The following is a 21,604-nucleotide window of genomic DNA, read 5'->3' as shown; positions in this document are numbered from 1 at the left end:
TACTTGAAAAAGGAGCTTTTTGTTATCATTAGTAGATATTTGCATGAATATAATGTAATGCTTTGCTTTTAAGCCATAGTAAACAAAATTTTTGCAAAAGATGATTGTATATATTAATTAATCATTAATTTTTTATTCTATAGATGAATCGGTACCCATTTCATGGCCACGGCAGGGTGACATCAGCTTTGAAAATGTTAGTTTGCGTTATGAAGGGCAGAGAGACGAAGTGATTAAGAATTTGTCATTGAAAATTCCTTATGGCCAAAAGGTAATTTCTTTTTCGGGTTTTTATATAAAAACTTGAAGACGAATGATCTAATAGAATATTCTTTATACTAAAATATTTTATCGATTTATTTATTATTCGAATTATCGAAAAAATATATAAATTTATCGGTAAAATATTTTAATAGAAAAATTAAAGAAATTTTTTAGTAAAATAATATTAAATTGTTGAAATAAAAATGCAAAATAATCGGAAATAATCGATTATTATATATATTGGCTTTTATATCTAAAAAAATGTAGATAAAATTGCGAAGCTTTTAAAATCTTAACTTAATTGTAGTTGTTTTTCCAATATGATATAACATATTTTATTGATAAAGATAACACAATAGTTATCAGTTAACGATATTGCTAAGATATTATTGATAGCCAGAAATTTTTATTTATTTTTACTTTGTTTATATATTATACTTGTATGTTCTTTTCTATACTATATTTCCTATACTCCTTCCCGTAGATTGGTATTTGTGGACGCACAGGTAGTGGCAAATCTTCATTAGCCATGTCCCTGCTGGGTGTGTTACAAACGACAGCTGGTTGCATTTCCATCGACGATGTGGACATAACGAAAATCCACCCGGACGAAGTGCGCATGCGTGTATCAATGATACCACAGGACGTGCATGTCTTCAATTTGAGCATACGTGAGAATCTCAATCCAACAGCCTACTATGCCATCTCCGAGCTGTGGGATGCGCTGGAGAAGGTGGGATTGACTAGTTTTGTCAATCAGTTGCCCAACAACATAGGTGCGTAGTTAATAGTAATTAATTAGTTTAATTTAAGTAAACCATATTATAACCCTTAATTTTATTGTACAAGCAGATACCATTGTGGGTGATGGTGGCGTACAATTGAGCGCCGGTCAACGCCAGTTACTCTGCTTGGCGCGCATTCTCTTGCGCGGCTCGGTTTGTTTAATACTCGACGAAGCGACTAGCTCTTTGGATAGCGCCGCTGAGCAGGCGCTTCTCACAGCGGCACATAACTCTTTCCGCGGTCGGACGATTGTAACAATTGCGGTGTGTAGAAAATTATTTCTTGTTAATAGCTTATTTAAAATTTCTTCATATTTTCCTCATCATTTTAGCACCGTCTCTCCACAATACTTGATTACGATCGCATTATTGTTTTAGAACAGGGTCGCATTATTGAAGACGGCACACCGGCTGAGCTGCTGCTGCGAAAAGATGGCGCTTTCTATGGTCTATTACACTCGGGGCGTACGGCGGTAGGCACCGTTGCTATGACATCCTTCTAAACAGATGTCATCTTCCTTAGCAGGAAATGGGAGCTTATAATCTAAACTTTAATATTTTACTTTCTAACGGTATTCTATTTATAGCGTAATGCTTGTGCTAATTGCATTGCAAACTTAAAGTATTTTTAGATTTTTGTGAATTTTTATGCAATTCATAAGTGCCTGTCACATTAAGAGTTTTATTGTTGTAATTTAATTTCATTTGCGATTACTTAATGTAGGCTAACCACTTAAACTGAGATTGAAAAGAGTAATTGTTTGGCCATATTGTCTAGTCTAGTCTTTACTTATAAGTTAAAAATTGTACAATTTATACGATAAATATATTTAGTAGGAGTCCTTGGATTGTATTTACCTTTAAATTCATATACGTACGAGTATATACATATACTTGTATTTATGTGTGTGCCAGATATTATACAATCGCTTTGTAATGGAGTATGGGCACGTACTTACTGGACTAATGTCTAAAACTACGCATTTGTATGTATAAAAAATAAAAAAAAACAAAATGAAGCTTACGTGTTTTCGTGAACTATAATATAAAGGCTGTCTGGGATATGCAGAGTTAGAGTTGCCACTAAAATTTACATATTATTGTATAAGGTCGAGTAAAAAGAAATCCATTATTTTTGAATTCAATAGAGGGGTTTACATGTAATTTCATAATGCCACTCTCATAGAAAGCCTCGTCCTTACTGGCATAAAACTGGGACAGTCATTTTTCACAAGCTTCTTTTGAGGCGAATTTTTCATAATCAAAATTATTAGATAGATATAGACCATAGACAGGAATAGGTAGTAATCACTTGGTGCCAGGTTCGTACTATAAGGTACATGCATAAAGACCTCCCAACCAACCTCTCGGTATTTATAACGAGTCACAATTGATGTGTATGGTCTGGCGTTGCCCTGATGGAACATAATTCCTCTCCTATTGGCCGTTTTTTGCCACTTTCAGGCGATTACTTACTTCAGACGATTACTTACTTTGGACGGCCAGCTCTACTGAAATGGTTCCAAACGGCTTTTTGTGTATTGTTTAGCTCTTGGACAATCGAAATAATACTTACGTGACAGTCGGACTCGCCGACTTTCATTACTTTATTGTAATTTTTGACAAAATTACCGGTTTGAAATCAGCGAAACTAAAATGGCGCGTGATTAGTTGTTACGGTTTCAGGACCTTAAGTATTGTTCACATTATCCACCGTTTGGCTTTCGTTTTCGTCTTTATTTACGAATTGTACAGTTGTACAATATATCGTACGTTGCTACTGTCCATCTTTGATGTATGCTGCGATAACAGTTTCTTGCATTACCATAAAAAATTTAACTTATACGTTTTGAGTCATAGCTTGGCAACCTTGAGCTTCATTTACTTTATCAAAGTACTTCATGGGCATACGCCTTCGGCGGAGTATTATTTGTTATACAATTATGTTGCTTTTTGTTATTTTGAGGTTAGCGCTTAGTATTTGACGTGCTTGCGGTAAGCAAAGGCATAAGAAATAAAAATAAACAAAGAAAAAAAAACAGTGCAAAAACTTTACAAAACATAAAATCCAATTCAACTGATGTAAAAAATGTAACAATAACAATATTTGGCGTATAACGGTAAAACTAGAGTGTGAAGTAGTTGTAGTAGCAGCAGCTGCAACTACGGTCAGCACGTGCCACAAGCAGCCGACTACGATGCATTGCATATGGACGGATAAATATAAAGATATGGTATGAGCACATTTGTACGTATGTATTTATAAATGTATAGAAATACAACTATGTATACTAGCAGACTTTAAAAGACATTGTGGAAGGTCTTCTACATATATGTACAAATGTACATGTGTATGCATTTGTTGGCACATCATATATTATATAAAATATGTTTGTGCTTTGTTTTGCTTGTTTCGATACGTGTTTATAGCCAAACATGTGAGCGCCCACATACAAACACTTGAGAGTGCAAATCCCTTTAAATTGCTATGTGACACCCCATTTGCCTTGAGTATACACAATTGCAGTGGTTTAAGTGGTATTTTCGAAAGGAGCACAATAAGAAGCTTCGTATGTACGTTGGCTTTGAAGGTATGAAATTAAGGGAAGCCTGGTGTATATATTTTGAAATTATTAAAAAGAGAACTGGGAAAGCAAAATCTTGTGTTAGTTTAAAATGAAGAAGCCGAGAGTACCAGTAGGCAAGAAAAAACTTTATTGCGACTATAACAAGCAACGCAACGGCTTTATTTTATCAGTAATAAAAAGCATAATGATGTAAGTTGTGACTCAGTAACTGTGATCGGATATTTAGCTTTGCGGTTTTACAACAAAAATATTTATGAAAATTGCTCATTTTTGCTGAAGTACGCAATAGTTACAAGCGTAGTAACTTTAAATTCATTGATGTTAAAGTCTTCTGTCATACTTGAAATTCAAACTATTTTCAAATTTAAATTATTTTTGATATAACATAGCTCATTTACCTTTCTTTCAAGCTAAAGTTCTCAATGTCAAAGTTCATGAGCCAGAAAAAAAGCGAGAAAGACATTAAAGTGCAATAACTTGACGATATTTCGATAGTTACGGAAAGAAGCTTTGAAAACTTTTATTTTGTTTTTCTGTCAAGCTATTTTCTTACTGCATAAACTCGTGAAACTGAAAGCGAGCTTTTATTTAGCATAGATTAAATATACAGTTTTATTTTTATTCTTTCTCTTAAAGTTTCTGCGACAAGATCTTTAATATTACGAAACCAAAAGAACAAATAACAAATTCTTGAACTTAATTTAAGCGTTTACATAAAAATAGGGGATTATACTCACCATTAGCTAGCTAAAGAGCATTATAATGTAGATAAATGAAAAAAAAAACAATTAAGCAAGCGGAATTTTCAAAGCTTAAAGCCTATGAAAATATTTTCAGGTGTTGCAAACGTTTATTTAAAAAAATTTTGCTAATGACTTCAAAATTTATTATTCGGCCAAATCGTGGAGGGTTTAAAATTAAATTTGGTATCTAGTTTATATAGAAGGTCATAGACTCACTTAGTTTCACCACTAGATATTTTTTTGTGTCCGAGATATTAAAAATAAAATCAAACTAATAAACTCAAATCAGTATCTGGGAGCTTGAAAAGTGATGGCTTGATTTGGACAATTTTTACACGTTGGATAGCATATGTGAAAGGCACATTTGTGTAAAGCCTTATACCGATATCTTCATTGGTGCTTGATTGATAACTGTGACTGATAAGTGAAAGAATCATTTGTAATTTTAAAACTGTGTTATATGTATAATATAATCCTTACCGTTTTCCAGCGAACAAACTAAATGCGTTATGTAAATCACTTTTAACGTTGTGCAATCAAATTGTTTAAGAATTGTATACGACTGATAAAATTTAATAATAAAATAATGTTTTTTAAGCAATTTAAATAAATGCATTTTCTTATATAATTATTTATATAACATGAATCATCCTATTTACAATAGCATAAACGATATTACCACTTCAAAGTTTTTCTAACACTTTACCCATTTCCTTTCACTTCCTTTGACTTCCTTTATTAATTCCCTATGTATTCGCCTTTCAACGAATATAGGCCACACTCACTTTTCAATAAGTTTTTGCAACACTGCACATACAAGAAAAGTGGTGGGCATAAATGAAAGTCCACCTGACAGCATTGTTTGTTTGTTATTTTCGCTGTTCGTCGGCGAGAGCATCGTTTACTAGTTAATCGCGCAGTCGTAATTCGTTCGGTTCGGCGTTTGTGCGCGTCGTGAGTGTAAATAGTGTATTGTGAAGTAAATAGTGAAATTTTAATGTTATTTGTACAAAATGTGTCCTGAATATTGTCAAAATAAGTGCCGGGAACTTTTGCCTATAAGCGAACAAATACAGGTGAGTTTTTGCTAATGATCGAACTACCAAAAAGTGCATTGTGTTGATTTGCATTTGTAAAGAATTTCTGCTGCGTTTTGTGCACAGCAAATTGCGCATTGGAGGGTGCTCGACCGCTCGGCTACTCCAAACGACAGCGAGCCGTAATTGGAGTCTCACTTGCACTCGATTTGTTTGCTTTTGTTGTGAAATGTTTGTTGTGCACTTTCATTGAATATTTATGTAAGTAGGAGTGCAGCAGCACTATGCATGTTTGTGCATGCAAATTTGTAACAGTTGTGATTGAAGTGTTTAGGGAAAAGTGTTTTGCAAGAATTTTGTTCGCTTTGTTGGGTTGGTATGGAGTACCTACTTGCCCAATTTCTTTGATGACTTTAATTTGAATGGTTGGCGTAACTAAACAATTATTGTTCTGCGGCATATTTTGAGCATGCAAAAAATTCAAATGAATAGCAAACAATTCTAAATACATGAGGTGTATTGAAGTATTTGTAAAAGTGAGTTATCAAGGAATTATTATTTAGACAAATAATAATTTAAAGTATATGATTAACATAATGAAGAGTAACTTATTTAGGCAGTAAAACAAAAAGGTTGACACTTATTTGAAAAAATTAAGTGAAAATTATTTTTGAAACAAAAACGCCATAATATGAATATTAAACTGAAAAGATTTAACAAAGCTAACGATTGAATGTTATTTTAAATCGTGTTGCCAATCTTCTAAAGTGTTTATTAAAAAAATTATGTTGAGAATTGAAATATTACAATTAGAGTGTCGATCTAAACAACATCTATTATTAAAGGGCTGCCACTTAGTTGAAATTTGTAGCTAAAAATATTTTTAAAACAAAAGCAGCTCAATATGGGTATTAAACTGAAAAGCTTTAATAAAACTAAAATTTGAAAATAATTTTAAAGACTGTTGCCATTCGTTTAAAATTTTTAATTTACGTATTTTATAAAGATAAGTGAATTACTGAAATTAGGGTTGTCAATGTTTAAAAGTTCAAGAAAGCATATAATTTAAAATAGGTTTAAAAGGGTTGCCACGTGGATGAAATTTATAGGCAAACCTCCAATTTAAATTACTGAATGTACAAAATGAAGAAATTGAAGAAGTTTGTGAGAGTTTAAGGTAGGCTATATGAAATATTTTAAGTAAAGATTGCCAATCGCTTGGATATTTTTATTAAATTTAGTAAAATAAATAAAACTTTACAATATACGTTACATACAAGTATACCATATGTACATATGTATAGGTATCAACTTAAATATATTTACCATATGAATGCTATTATCGAACAATATTTTTGAAGAGTGCTGCCACCTTCTTGAAAGTTTTAACACAAATAAATCAATGAAATAAATCTAATTAATAAAAATTGAAAAAATGTCTGTATTCCAAGAAAAAGACATATTGATCACAATTGCTTGTATTGTATAATAATGACGAACTAAAGTATCAATAAATATAATATATTGAAACAAAATTTAGCATGTCCGCATAGTTTTTAAAATTTCTTGTGTAACTTGGTGTAATGGGTCCATACCTCCTCCTAGTATTCAGATTAGACTGGCGAGCTGAGTCGATATAGCCCTGTTCGTCTGTGTGCCCATCCATCTGTCTGCTCCTCCGTCTGTCTGTCCGTCCGTCTGCCTATATACGCATACTTGTTTCCTCAGTTTTTGAGATACGGATCTGAAATTTTGCACACTAAAGGTACCCAAAAAGGTCAGTAACCTCAGTAAAGGTTGTTGACTTGGCTAAAGTTAAACAAAAGAATCAGTTACCTCTTCAAAGGTCATTGACCCCGAGAAAGGCTGTTGTCCTGGCTAAAGTTAAACAAAAGCGTTATTGCCCTCTTCATAAGTCATTGACATAGAGACCCCATTGATCAGGGTTGTTGAATTGATCAAAGCTCATTGATCTCATCAGAGGTCATTGAACTAGGGAAGGGTTGTTGTCCTGGCCGAAGGTAATCAAAAAGCAACCTGACCAGATTAGCGTGACGAACTGAGTCGATTTAGCCAAGCTCGGCCGCTAAAGGATATAGCGGCAGTACAAACTGATCAATCAAAATCAAGTCCTTGTATAATTTAGAGAAGATTTTGGATAATAATCAGAGACAAAATCTCTGAAGAAAAAGAGAAAGAAAGTTTATTCTTGTTTAAGGCCTAATTTCCAAAATTGTTTAGCTATTTGTTGGGAGAGTTGTATAATAACTTTTATAGACTTGTGTGAGATGATGTACGCGTTCCCATCCTACTGAATTATGATCATAGTATATCATTACTTCTTAGTACTTAGCAAAACTCATATTCAAAGTTGTGGACTTCGTTATTTATCGCAAAGATCAAACGTCCAATTATTACCAAACTGCTTATGCACCATTGAACATATTTTCCATGCGTGAAGATTTCGCAGGCCAAACTCACGCATTTTAACTTACCGACCAAATTGATGTTGATTTATTTTACTGCTGATGTATGCGTCTGAGCCAATAAACTAATGCAATTTGTATTGATTGTTTAGCCACGGTGCGAATTTTTACACACATGATTGCATATAAATTTGCACATAAATATTTATTTACAAACATAAAAGTATATGTAGTACAGAGAATTGGTTTGAGTAATTACTGCTCGAAATACTTTTCTTTTTTTGATGTACTCAATTATTCTTTCTTATCATTGAATCGTCGCATTTATTCTTAACTTTAGTCTATTCACTTATTGGCGTGTCCAAATTGTTTTTGTATTTAGTAAATCTTTTATTTTCCCTTTTCTTTGCCACTTTTGTGTGTTTTATGCGTTGAAGTTAATTGTTGTTGTTATTGCGTGCGTGACGAAGCCGCATCCATTTAAGCGTACAACGAACAGGAAAAATATATGATGGAGTAGATGATGATTATTTATATTTGAGTTGGACAGGAATGATTTGGTATATCCTAGCTGTTGCCAAGTGTTTTACAAACACACATATACATACATACATATGTGTATGTTTCAAACAATTGTTTGTGTTGGCTTTATTTACGGAAATCACGTGCAAGTGAGGGCGTGAGATTTACTGGGTGGTTGCTGTTGTTTTTGTAAAAGTTGTTGTTGCACACTTTGCTGAAGTCCCACGCTGATTACGTCATTAATTATATTTGTTCACTAATAATGACTTGAGTGATGCATGAATTGCATATGAAGCGAGGGAAGCACATTGGTACTTTTATTTCTTGCTGCTCAGCGTATTTGTATGAACAACATTTTAAACGCGTTTTTTTGAAACGCTATATGCAGAGATGCGGAGGAAAATTTCCCGAGAGAGTTAGACCGATCGACTTGCAATTTTTACACGATCTTCTAGATATATTTGTCAAGCAAATCTTAGGTGTAAATTTTAATGATAATTTACTAGGTTTTTGGATTTGAGTTAAATGTAAGTAGGTAAATCTTTCACACTGCCAGATACCTTTGTTCGGAGGTTTTCCTGAAGATCGGCTATGGGCTCAAGAGAGTCTAAATGTTTTCAAAATGAATTGCAGATTCTTAAAGTACAGTTAATTCTGTGAATGTGATTTATTTTTTTTTAAGAATAAAATATTTCTTCAAAAAAATTCACGAAAAAATGCCTCCTTAGTTAAATACCTTAATTCATTATGCTCTCGAACTTTTTTATGACACAAATAATTAAAGTAAAATATTTAAAATCCTCATTTGTAAGCATTACTTCTTGCTTCCCACTTTCTATAAGCCAATGACCTTATCTTTAATTTCCGAACACACACACACACACGCATGCACACTCAATCGATTGTTGCTAATCGTCTGTAGGTATGTATGCTGTCGCTTTGCTACGTTGATGCGTGGCGCCAGGCAGTTGTCAAATCAAACGTATAAGTTGACCCAGTCACACATAGAACACAAGTCGACAGCAAGCAGAGACCAAATACAATATTTGCACTACAACAACAACAACAACTACAACAAGAACCATGAATACAGTAGCGAGTAATAGATAATCTTTTAACACACCCAAACGATGGTAAACATCTCCTATACACACACTCCCATACACACCAATATATGTGACACATATATATTGCTTTTAAATAGATACGTATAAATCCATGTGTTTAAGTGAGGAATAGTTGCAAACAAAGCAAGGCAAGAAACCTTAGTAAAATTAACAAATGTGTGTTGGCTATTGAGGCGGAAATTCGTAGCCAGTAACTTGTGGCATGCTGTAAGGCGCACAAGAATAAGCAGCAAGTGTGGCAGCTGAATCTGTATAAAGCACAGTTAATTGGGTGAGTGTTTTTGCTGAGCGCCATGTGGAAACATTTTTGATGCTCTCAAACGCCTTAAATTATGCTGTAAATTATGATCCACTATTCATTCATTGCTCTACTGCTGTTAACTACATAACAGTTAATGTTTTTTTAACATTTTCTGGAGGATCTCTGTGGAGCAGCACGATATTAAAAATGTTCAATGCAATTTTATGAAGATAAATCACTGACCGATATATTTAGCATAAGCCGATACGGTAAATTATGATCATATTGTATTGAAAATTGTAATAAATATATATGGGGAGTAGGCGTGGTTGTAGTACGATTGCGTTCATTTTCATAGTGTAACGTACGAATTTTAAGATAATGTTACGCACAACAGTTGATTGAAATTTGTCGATTAGTTCCTAAAATTTTACCAAAATGTGGGTGGTGCCACGCCAATTGTTAAAATATTACCTGACTTTATTTGAAACCCTTAAGTGCCATCTTAACTGAAAATTTTCAGCTCACATGGCCAGCACTAACTTGATCACATGTACCAAATAACAGTGAATAGCAATGGTCTAATATACATGGTCAGGGTGACGAGACGAGTTGAAACTCGGGTGACTGGCTGTCCGTCTGTCTGTCCGTTCATGCGGGCAAGCGATAACTTTAGTAAATATTGATGAAACTTTGTAAGTATGCTCCCTGGCACCCAAGGAGGGTTGGTATTGCAAATGGGCGTAATAATACCACTGCCACGCCCACAAAACACCATTAAACGTATAAAGTATCCTAACTAAGTACTAAATTAAGATACAAAACTTTTTTTAACTTGGTAAAGGGGATCGCGATCGATAATAACCACGCCCACTCCCTATATAAAGCTTATGCTGAAAATCACAAAAAGTGCTATAAGTCACTGAATAAATGAGCCACAAGCATTGAATTTCCCAACCAGTATGGCAGGGAAAAGCTTTGTGGGAGCCGTTGTAAAAGTTGGCATTTCAACACCCACAGTTAGATCCTATATATCACGAACTACTTGACTAATTTCAACCAAATTTGGTCTGTGAGGTTATGCAATTATTATTGTATTCTATTAAGAGATGGGCGAAATCGATTGAGAATCACGCCTACTGCCCATATAATAAACTTTTAAACTCCATCAGATTCTTTCACTTTTAGTATACAAATTTAACACCATTAAATGTATCGGAATAAAATTTAGCACAAATAGTGTCCACAAGGTATTTAATATTATGACCCAAAATTGTCGAAATCGGACTAAAACTTTTCAAGGAAACAGACACAAATATTTGGACAGCAGTGAATTGGGATGATTTTTTACCAAACATATCGGTCAGTCTGTGATTTCTAGAAGTGACATTCGAGGTGAATCTTTTTATGATAACGGCATGTCCGTGTGCTAAAAATGGGTAAAATCGGGTCAATACCTTCACATATCTAATATAAATATTTTTGAACTTCCGAAATTCCGAAAAAATGTATTTATAATAATAGTGTATCTTTTTGTGTCTGATTGTAAATAAAGAATGCAATACTTCCTACTTTAAATTTTAATATTTTCGAAAATCCCCTATATCACTTTAACTTGCGAGGGTATAAAATGTTCAGTTCCACTAGAACTTAAATCTTCTTACTTGTTTCTAATAAACGTTATATTATATTTTAATATCTTACGGTTTTAAAGTTACTTCAATATTTTTCATCCAATAAATTTCCAACTTCTGTAAAATTTAACAGTATCTTCTATGTACTAACACATAAACCAGGCAACAGTTGAGCCGTAACAGCGCACAGACTTACAGTGCCACTGTAAACCAAACATATATTTTAACAGCCGCCTGTTGGATGCTGTGTGCTCCGCTGTTGTTACAGTTTCAGTACATACAGCTTCCTTCGCTTCGCTGTTGTCGTCATCGTCGTCGTCATTATTCCCATCGTGTGCGTTGTTCGTGGCTTTCGTTTGATTTTGATTACAGCTGAGGCAAAGATGGTTTTGTTGCCGACTTTTAGGTGCTACAGCTGCCACGCATTGCGTTTAGTTCTATCGTGTCTGCGTTAATGTACGGTTGCAAAACGTCGTCACTTAGCCGACAAACTGAACGTGAACGTACGCGTAGTAAGCAGCTTCCAAAGTGTTGGTATTTCGCTAACTAACTAACTGCCATAGACAAGCTATTGTGCGATGCCAAGTCAGCCGTCTGACTAGTTGGCGTGAAGCATTTCATGCATTGTTTGCACAGTTCGTGTGTTGTTGTTATGCGTGTTTATGTAGCAATTAAAGCGTTGCCTAACATTAGGCGCTTAAGTGAGATTACAAACAGCAGTGCGTGCTCGCGTAGTCTCCGTGTACTTTATATGCTTCTTGGTGCTTGATGCTGAGCAGTAAAAACGAATGACAACGCGTAGAACTTGAAAATGTATATGAAAGTGCTTGTGTGTTCCCGGAATCGTTGTAGCAGTTGGCAGCAGCTTTAAAAAGTATGCAATGATATGTTGCTTAGAAATTAGTTTATCTTTTGCATTTGTAGTGTCAAGAAGAATTGGTACAAGTTTTTGCTTGCCTGCTTTAATGAAGGCTTCTGTGTATGTGTGTTCACAACTGTGCGTGTGTGTGTGTGTGTTGTGTAGTTTTGGCCTACATAGACGCACAAAAGTATGCTAAAAGTTTTTTGAAAGCTTGCCAAATGCCCAAATGTGTAGCTTGCAAATATTTAATTGTGTCTACGAAACACTAAACTGACATTCAACGACAGTAAATAGCAGCGAGAATTGCGAGGATTTGATGTACATTCTACGCACCGGCAGTGCGGCTACTGCTTGCTAAAAATAAAAATAAAAAAAATCATACAATTAAAAAATGTTTGCATAGTGTGTGCCAATTGCAGCTGAGAAAGTTTAAATGCAATTTTGACGCAGTCAACTCTTCATTTAGATATCACTTAATTCGTATAAAGTTTCTTCGCATAGAAAGTGATGTTTATGAAACTAATAGTATACTTTAAAAGTTATGCCAATTTAAGGCTAACACAATTTTAATTTTGTGTTCTTATAATATTCAAAAATTAAAAACTTTGTTGAAAATTTACACTTTTGAAGTGACCATCATTGACACTTGTTCTCTGAAAAAATTGGTTTTTTTGCAAAGACGGAATTTTGTTTATAATTAAAAACTGCGTATATACTTGTATACACTTATATATGTACGTGTGAAGTTGTTGAATTTAATTTCTAAGTTGAACGCGTGTCTATTTGTTGGCACTACAGCTGTTGAGCTGTTAAATTTTTTTTTCTTACCCGCTTTGTGATAAGCACATGTACGCGATTGATAATCTGCAATCAAATAGAAAAACAGTTTTCTTAAGTTTGTCGAAATAAATATTTTTACACAAATAGTTATGATTTTACTGTTGCAAATTTCGATTTTTGAAAGTGCCAAAATCCAGTTTTTCATCCCAAAATAAAATTTTTTTTAATGAAAATTTTTTCGTTCAAGCTTGAGATACTTGTATTGCAGTTTTTAAGTAGCCTGGAATAAATTAGATCGAAAGTCACATGGTCCTTGAGAAATCTTCTTCAACGCAACGAAACATTTGAAATACACCATTTTGAGGTAATCGCGTTTAAAGTTTTGGCACGTACTTGGCAGGCTTAAGGTAGTAACGCGCTGTTGACAGCTGTGACTTCGACTTTAATGCTCAGAGCTTTATGAAATTTGGAAGAATTAATCTCAAAAAGATATATATTAAGTAAACGCAATAAAAATTTTTTTCATGCAACACAAGTGAACATATATATAAATAATGGAGAAAAACTACTTATTGGTTTTACTCATTTATGTTTTTTGTTTAAATAAATAAATTTAATTGATTGTGGTATATTTGGTCTTTTTATGATAAATGACCAACTGTTGACTTAGTTAAAAAAAAAAAAAAAAAAAAAAATTGATGTAATGGAAAAAATGTCTGCCTTAAATTTTCGTGAGCGTATTTTGACAATTTAAATATATATAAAATTATATAAATAAAAAATTTAAGAGATAAAACAAAATTTAATTTAAAATGATATTGAAGCCATAAAAAAAAAAAAATTAGAATGGAAATTTAAAAAAAACAATTAAGAGGAAGAAAAAAATAATAAAGAAGTAGATGGAAAAACAAACAATTTAAATTAAATATTAACTTGTTTGCTAAATTTTGGTTAAAATTAAGGATATTATAATTAACAAATATATAGTACTATAAAATGATATTTAAAAACTAAAACTAAAATTAAAACAAAATTAAAAATTAAAATAATTAATTTCAACTTAAAATATTTTTATTTAAAGTTTAATATATTTTTATTTATATTTTAATATATTTTTATTTAAATTTTATTATATTTTTATTTATATTTTAAAATATTTTTACTTATATTTTAATATATTTTTACTTAAATTTTAAAAAATAAAAATATTTAAAAAAACAAATAAATTAGTTTCGCATTAAAATTAAGATACACATTAAACATTTGAAAAATATTTATAATAAAACAAAAAAGCTTTTAAATTTCAATGCTAGAGTGATTGCTAAATTTTGCCAAAAAATTTAAATAAAATAATTGAAATACAATAATATAAAATAAATATAAAAAAAAACTAAGACTAAAATGCGTAAAAATATATAAAAATAATTGATTTCATCTTAAAATATTTTTATTCAAATTTCAATAAAACAATAAAAAATAAATTCAAATAATACAGTAATATTCGTTAAAAATAAATTTCAAACGAAAATAGTTATTTTGAGATTATGCGAACACCAGAACCATTCCAAGACTTTGTAACTGTGGTACGAGAAATACGAAAAAAGTCAACTCAGAATTGTATCGAGTGTAAAGATTATAAAGTAAGAAAAAAAAAACATATATAATATATGTATTTATTACTATTTTCATATTTCATTTTGTTTTCATATTTCATTTTGTCTTTCGGTGCGTTGATCTAAAAAGTGAAACCTCAAAGTGTTCTTGACTATGCTAAATTCTTGTTGAATGCAATAAAAATATTAAATACAACAATGCTAAGCAATGACATATTTTTAAGATCATACTCAATAATATCAGTGGAATATAACATAATTTATGTAAATATGAATTTTCGTAAATTATATGGTTTAGAGTGACATAAAAAATCTACTTAAAAGCCAAGCAAAATGTTTAAAATACAATAAAGGGTTTTAGTACTCTTTATTCTCATCTATTTCTAATATAAAACATGTTTTCTGAAACAGCGCTGTCTGAGTAATTTATAACAAAATACTATATTCTTCGAAGGACTAACAATATCAAATGTTATATGAAATATCATTTTATATTCTATATAAAAAAATATGTATATAGCTTATTTCTTATTGTTTAGTAAATAACATTCTAGTCTTCCATTTGTTTTCAAGCTTTTCTTTTAATAAAATAACTCTTTATGGGCTTTTTTTTCACGAATAATTGACCAAATTTAGAATTGAAGCAAAATCTGTGGGGCTAAAAATAATTTAATGATACATTATTTCACTCAATGGCTCATATCCACTTGTGAATTTCGAAAAATTATTTTTTTGTTTATATATGGAATGTACGAGGGTAGTTCAATAAATAACCGGAATTTTAAAATTAAAATTTCGCGAGCGTAGAGAGTTCAATTTTCAAAATTTTTTTATTTAATATCTTGATATATTATATAATACATGCCTCTGAAGTACAACAAAATTTTAAGCTATATTCCATGCTTGCTTTTTCTGTAGCAGCCGCTAAGGTGAGATGTGTTTCTAGCAGCTATTTTTGTTTGTTACAAAAAAGGGATAAAATCTTTTGTTCGCGCTTTCGTGCCTAAAAACAATACTGTAACGATGCCCCAGACTCCATATTCGCCAAACATCGCTCCTTGTAACTTTTTCCTATATCTGAATATAAAGAGAACCTTCGTTACAAGCATAGATGATATTAAAAACTCATTGCTGAAAGAGCTAAAGACTATCCCAAAAATCGAGTTTGGGAATTGTTTCGACGTTTAGAAGAAGCGCTGACATAGTCGAATGGCGACTATTTTGAGAGCGACAACATTAACGTAGACAAATGAACAAATATTTTTTCAAAAAACGAAAATTTCCGTTCCCCAGAGTGGGTAAGGAAAACTTCTCCGAAATAGCTAGACCGACCGACTTGAATTTTTCTCACTACCTTCTTAGGTATATTTGTCAGGTAATGATTGATTTTTGATATTAATTTAGATTTTTAAGCCATGCTGAAGTGTAAAATTTTTCACAAAAATATACTATTTTCTTTTGGGGAAGCGTCAATTTTGTCAAGAGTCATAACTTTGACTAGTTCTTTGTTCACTACTTGTATTCATTTATTGTTAGAAAAAATTTCTCGGTTTTTTGAATTTAAGAAAATTTTAAGCAGAAAAAGTTTTCCCACCGCTAGACATCTTTTGTTAGAGATTCTCGTGGTCAAGAGAATTCATAGTTTTTTAAAATGAATCACCGTTTGCTTCAGCACATTAAACTCTTTAAATGAACAGTATTTTTATTTATTTATTACAAACTTGTCTGTTAAAAAGAAAAATTGCAAATTAAAGCGCTTTTTCCTGACTTGCAAGCGTATATTACCTGTTTAAATGATTTTTTCTCAAACTATTAATTTATTTGTTAACTATATATGAGTTTCAACTTCGCTTACATTCGATATATTTATTTATTAATTTTATTTCACGAAAATATGTCAATTAATTAAACACTACAATGTACATATTTTAATAATAACTGTAAAATATAAGTTAATTTGTGCGCGGAAAAAAATTTAACTCAAAAATTCCCAACATTTTAATTTTATAACAATATTATAACTCATCAAAGTTTTCGCATCAAAGTCATAATGGCCGCATGTTTTAAATTTTAATTGAAAAATGCAATGAAATTTTATATGAATTATGCATGCTTAACATATGCGATTTTCGTCCGCTGCTGAAAACAAAGTCAAACAATGTTTACATAATGTAAACAAAATGCAAAAATCCAGACATGCCGATGTTTGGAACCGGCAAATATTTGTGCGAATGAGTAGAGCATGCAAATACATATATGTTGTGTAAACTTGATCTATGCGACGTTAACAGCTGGCTAGTTTTAAATACATAGCTAAAAGCATATATATATATATATAATTATATAGATGTGTAATAGGATACGCAGTGTACTAAACAAACAGCAGCGGAAAATCGTGGCATACTTTTAAGAGCGCATGTTTTAAAATAAAACCAACCCAAATTTATGGCTAAATATTGGTTTTCAAATATTTTTAGATAGAAAAACCCAAGGCATAACTTTAAAAAAATACACAAAATTTTGCTTAGCAACTCTCGTTTGAGTATTAGTAGCATACGTTGCATACTTTTGTGTGTGTTGGCATGCATTTTTTTATATACATACAAGTATTTCTGCAACAATTTCGCATTAGCATAATTAAAACATGAAAACCTAGTTAGCATTGCCACCAGCGCACTGACACACCTGCAAAGTATGCGTGCTATGCACAGGTTCCCCACACACACACACATACACACTTGGACCCACACATACTTGCAGTAAAAGCAAGCATAGTTTAAGGCGCTTGCAGCAGTATGCGCACATAAAGCAAGCGGTAATGAAAGTGCAACTCAAAGCTGCGCAGCAAAAGGCGCATATTCAACGGAAAGAACAAGCCAGCACAAGCCGTTAGGATTACGACCTGGTACCTATATACCTATATATGTAGGTATGTAGGTGTATAAGCTCTGCCAGCTTACGTGCGTAGCATGCGAAATAGTGCAGTTAAGTGTGAAAAATGCTTTTGTGTTTGCCTTTAAGAACTTGACCTCAGTTGCTTTGAGAGCAACAGCAGCTTTGCTTTTCACGCTATTTTGCACTCGATTCTAGTGCTTTTGCCACTTTTTGCACTACTTTACTCTACTGCTACTGCTGTTGTTATAAGCAGATTTGCGTGTTATGGTTGTTGCTTTTGTTGTTTATTATGCTTTTTACTCATGCATATGCATTTGCATTTGTGCGCACGGCTTCGGCAAGTGTGACGACACTTGTGTTTGTGTTATTTTGTGCAAATCCTGCCGGTCTGCTGGTCTGCTGGCCATGGAAGCGCAGACGGAAGCCAGCTGTTGCACAATTACGCAACGTTGATGTGGAACGCACCACCTTCACTGTCTACTTAAATATTTTTTAGTATTTATTTTGCTATACTAAATCTACTAGCCCATATGCGCTTATACTTATATGGCGTTCTCTTTCTGTAAGCGGCTATCCTTGAACTTTATTGTTTACACATGAACTAACGTTTTTACTTTCATTCATTTCTATGCGCTCACTCTCCTTTACCACCTTTCACTTATTTGCGCTTTGTTACGTTCACTTACCCCTTTGCACTGTTGCCACTTTTCGTAGTATGCTTGTTTGTTGACTATATATATGATTGATTGTGTATGCATGCTCTGTACGTTGCGGTTCTGGCTTTATCCTTTCATTCTATTTACTGAATTTTATTTTATATTTTCATCTTTTTGATTTCAACCCTTTATATATTGAGTTTTCGATTTCATATTTCAACTGCTACGCATTGGAAGTGAAAGCTGACCGCCCTTTTAAATATTATATAAATATATTTGGTTGCGGTGATGATTGGGGAGTCATATTACCTGTCTACGGAATCTGAGTTCGATCCCTACTACGACCTCTTTTTCTATCAGCGGTCACCCTATTACTGAGAACGGTAAACATTGCTGCACATTTTTGTAATTAACGTGCTTTTCATAAAGTTTATTAATCGCTCAGTTTGTAGGTTTTTCTATTAATACAGTAAAATCAAGGCGCTCGCTAAGCAAGGTTTAAGAAACTCGACCAAGCATTCAACAGATATTTAAGAGCCGGCTATATATTATATGTATGTTCGCATTTTCGATTCAAGCCTCACTACACGCGTCCATTTTTGCACTTAGTTATTTTACCAGCCTCTCACTTATATCACACTGATTCGAAACCAGTTTGTTTCTATAGTTATGTAACTGCTCTCGTACCAACTGCTGTTCGGATTGAGCGCGGTCATAACCACAAAAGCAAACATATAAACAAAGCACTTGCAATTCTATAGCAATAATTATAAATTCGCGCATTTCACCATGACGGGTCTTGGGCCTAAATTTACTCTAATTTATAAAGCGCATAACGCTAAAGGTTGACGCACTATAATTTCGAGTCACAAATGTTAGTCGAACAGTTATTTTGAGTCGAATTTCTCTCGCAAGGCTTTATCGTTAATATAAAAACAACGCTTTATATAATTAAAAAATTATTGAACTCTGTGTCTACAACCTCTATGCCACGCACAAGCACACTTTAATAAGTCACAATTGGCGCTGGAATTCTCTCACGCCTCTTCCGCCTACTGCATTGTCCACGCATTGCGCTAATGGCATATAATTTCAATAGCAATTGTCAGCGTACAACTGTCCACCGCTGGGAAACATTGGTTAACTTTGCGTTGGTTGCATATTGCTACTTTTGACTCGGCATATTATGTACGTATGTATGTTTGCACGCTTCGTGACTATCAAGTCGACTTTTATATCGCTTGATTGAGTATGACAGCTGGCATTGTTGACGCCGCTCATTGTGTTTGCCTCGGTGGTTAGGTGGAGGGTTGACTGTCTGAATGGTTGAACGCATGGTCGGTTTGTTGGCTTGATCGGCGTGAGATTTTTTATTTTTGCTTCTCGATAAAATGCGCATATATGCAAGTTTTTATGAGAATAAAAACGCGTCGATTTTAAATTTGCTCTTCAAGCCTTGTTGTAACAATTGCAGGCCAACTGGTTGCCCATATACTTGTAGTGCACATAATAACAGGGATACTTTCTGTTCAGAAGAAGAACATAAAAAATTCGTTTAAAATGGGCAGGAAACGCATCAATGCCATTACTATTATTTTTATAATTAAACCAAAAAAAATTAGTTTATTAAAATTTATTATACACCTAAGCGATTGATCTGCATCACTTCGTTTGTTCTACTGTTCTTTCCAATGTTTTAAGTGATCTCGGTGCCTATTTTAGGCAATTTTCTTAAAAAATCACCGAAGACATGCAGCGACTAAAGTAATTTTTTTTAAGAATTAAATTTTAAATAATTATATTTAATCTTGTTAAATTATGAAATTCTTGGGATAGTACATATTTTATAAGCCTGTTAAGAGGGTATTCTATTCCAGAAATAAAAAAATAAAATTTTCCCTTATATTTTAAAAGCTTTACTATTAAAAAATAGGTCTACAAGATGATTTTTTAAATTCAAATCATTTTCGGAAATATAGGTATTATGTCGGAGATACAAGTATTCATTCATATTCAAAATGATACCAACGATTTCTCAGGTTCTACTGTACCGAATTACAACTCCGTGACATTTCCATAGTTCCTGACACAGCGACATTATTCTAGTTTAAAACTTTTTATTTCCTTTTGGTTTCAGATTGCTAAGAGGGTTGAAATCATGCGTATGTTCACGTCACAATTCATCAGCTGCTAATTTTTGAAATTTTAAAATTTTGTTTTGGATTTTTTCCTGTATTCTTGTAAAAGTTTACCAAATAATATCATTACTAAATAATATCGCTGTGAGACTACAGTTAAAATTTTGTGTGGAAACGTGTCATAGTTTTCGAGTACCGATCGTTGTCAATTTGAAAAATGCAATTTCCAGAGAAAGACGCTTAAGGATTGATTGGAAAAGGCTTTTTTTCTTTACCTACCTTTTGAAAATAAGTTAAGTCTCTGATACCATATTTTTTTCTTGGTTTCTACTATTTGCAATAAGATCAGCTTTCGTGTTTGACCGACATAATTGCTTAGTAAATGTCAAAATTGTTTAATGTTCACATGCCAAGTTAAATAAAATAAATAATTCAAAACCGTTGCCTACATTCAGGCTATTGAGATTTAAGTTCATCACATACATCCATCTAGTAAAGGTTAATGAATATGAGGATTGGAATGTGTTCATAATAATGAATTTTGAAAATATTTTTGAAATACAATAAATAAATAAAAATTATTCTATCAGACAAATGTCGATAACTTTTGAAACCAAAAAGAATATTAGTCGAATGAAACTCATTGAACAAGAAAGTGAATGCAACAAATATAAATATGGCAAAAAAATTATTAAACCTTATATTTTATTTATCTATCTGCAATTTCGTATTAGCAGCTTTTAAACGATTCAGGGAATTTTTGTAGTAGAGTATTCAATGAAGAAAAAGCACAACGACTTCTTTAAAAAAGCAAATGTTCGAACTTTAGAATTTTCTATTGAAAATTGAAGTTCATTTCCGATATTAAGTCAAAATAAAGCGAAAGAATTAATATTTTAAATAAAAAAAATTTATTTGGAACATAAAAAGGTTAGTTTACACCAAATTTTGTGAAGGAAAACATTTTCTTGTAAAAGATTAAATAAAAAAGCCCAAAAATTTGGTTATTTGAATTTTTCACGTAAATTTTGAGGTTATGCGAAAAAGTTGTTAGTGCAAAAGTTGTAGATCTTTTTAATATTTCACAACTTTGCTATTTAACTTTTCTTCATCGGACTCCTTGTTTGGCCGGAAATCGGAATAAACCGTTTTTAACCCTTAGAAACCCAGTCGCTTCCACTTTCCGACCGCAGATCGCCCGAAAATTGTTAAGACTTGCATTTTTGTGATATTCTCTTTCTTTTTAATTGGGTTACATTCCAATATTATTATTTTTTTCTTTTTACCATTTAT

At 32.5% G+C, this 21,604-nt stretch overlaps 2 protein-coding genes across 2 annotated transcripts in view; both read left to right on the top strand.

Annotated features, from left to right (window-relative positions):
- Window positions 1-2,073, top strand: part of Sur (Sulfonylurea receptor) — a 43,907-nt gene extending 41,834 nt beyond the window's left edge. The window contains exons 21-24 of the mRNA XM_036359908.2: window positions 144-271; window positions 749-1,040; window positions 1,117-1,313; window positions 1,382-2,073. Coding sequence (XP_036215801.2) covers window positions 144-271; window positions 749-1,040; window positions 1,117-1,313; window positions 1,382-1,552 — 788 coding nt within the window. The 3' untranslated portion in view covers window positions 1,553-2,073. The remainder of the gene's footprint in view (window positions 1-143; window positions 272-748; window positions 1,041-1,116; window positions 1,314-1,381) is intronic.
- A 3,242-nt stretch (window positions 2,074-5,315) lies between these two features.
- The window catches only part of LOC106614816 (streptococcal hemagglutinin), a 411,732-nt gene continuing 395,443 nt past the window's right edge, over window positions 5,316-21,604 (top strand). The window contains exon 1 of the mRNA XM_070107173.1: window positions 5,316-5,456. The gene's annotated coding sequence lies outside the window, so the exon portion shown is untranslated. The remainder of the gene's footprint in view (window positions 5,457-21,604) is intronic.

This window comes from Bactrocera oleae, chromosome 3 (genome assembly GCF_042242935.1).
Source record: "Bactrocera oleae isolate idBacOlea1 chromosome 3, idBacOlea1, whole genome shotgun sequence".
Taxonomy (NCBI): Eukaryota; Metazoa; Arthropoda; class Insecta; order Diptera; family Tephritidae; genus Bactrocera; species Bactrocera oleae.
The sequence above is the reverse complement of the archived record's forward strand: the minus strand, read 5'-3'. Positions and strand labels throughout refer to the sequence as shown.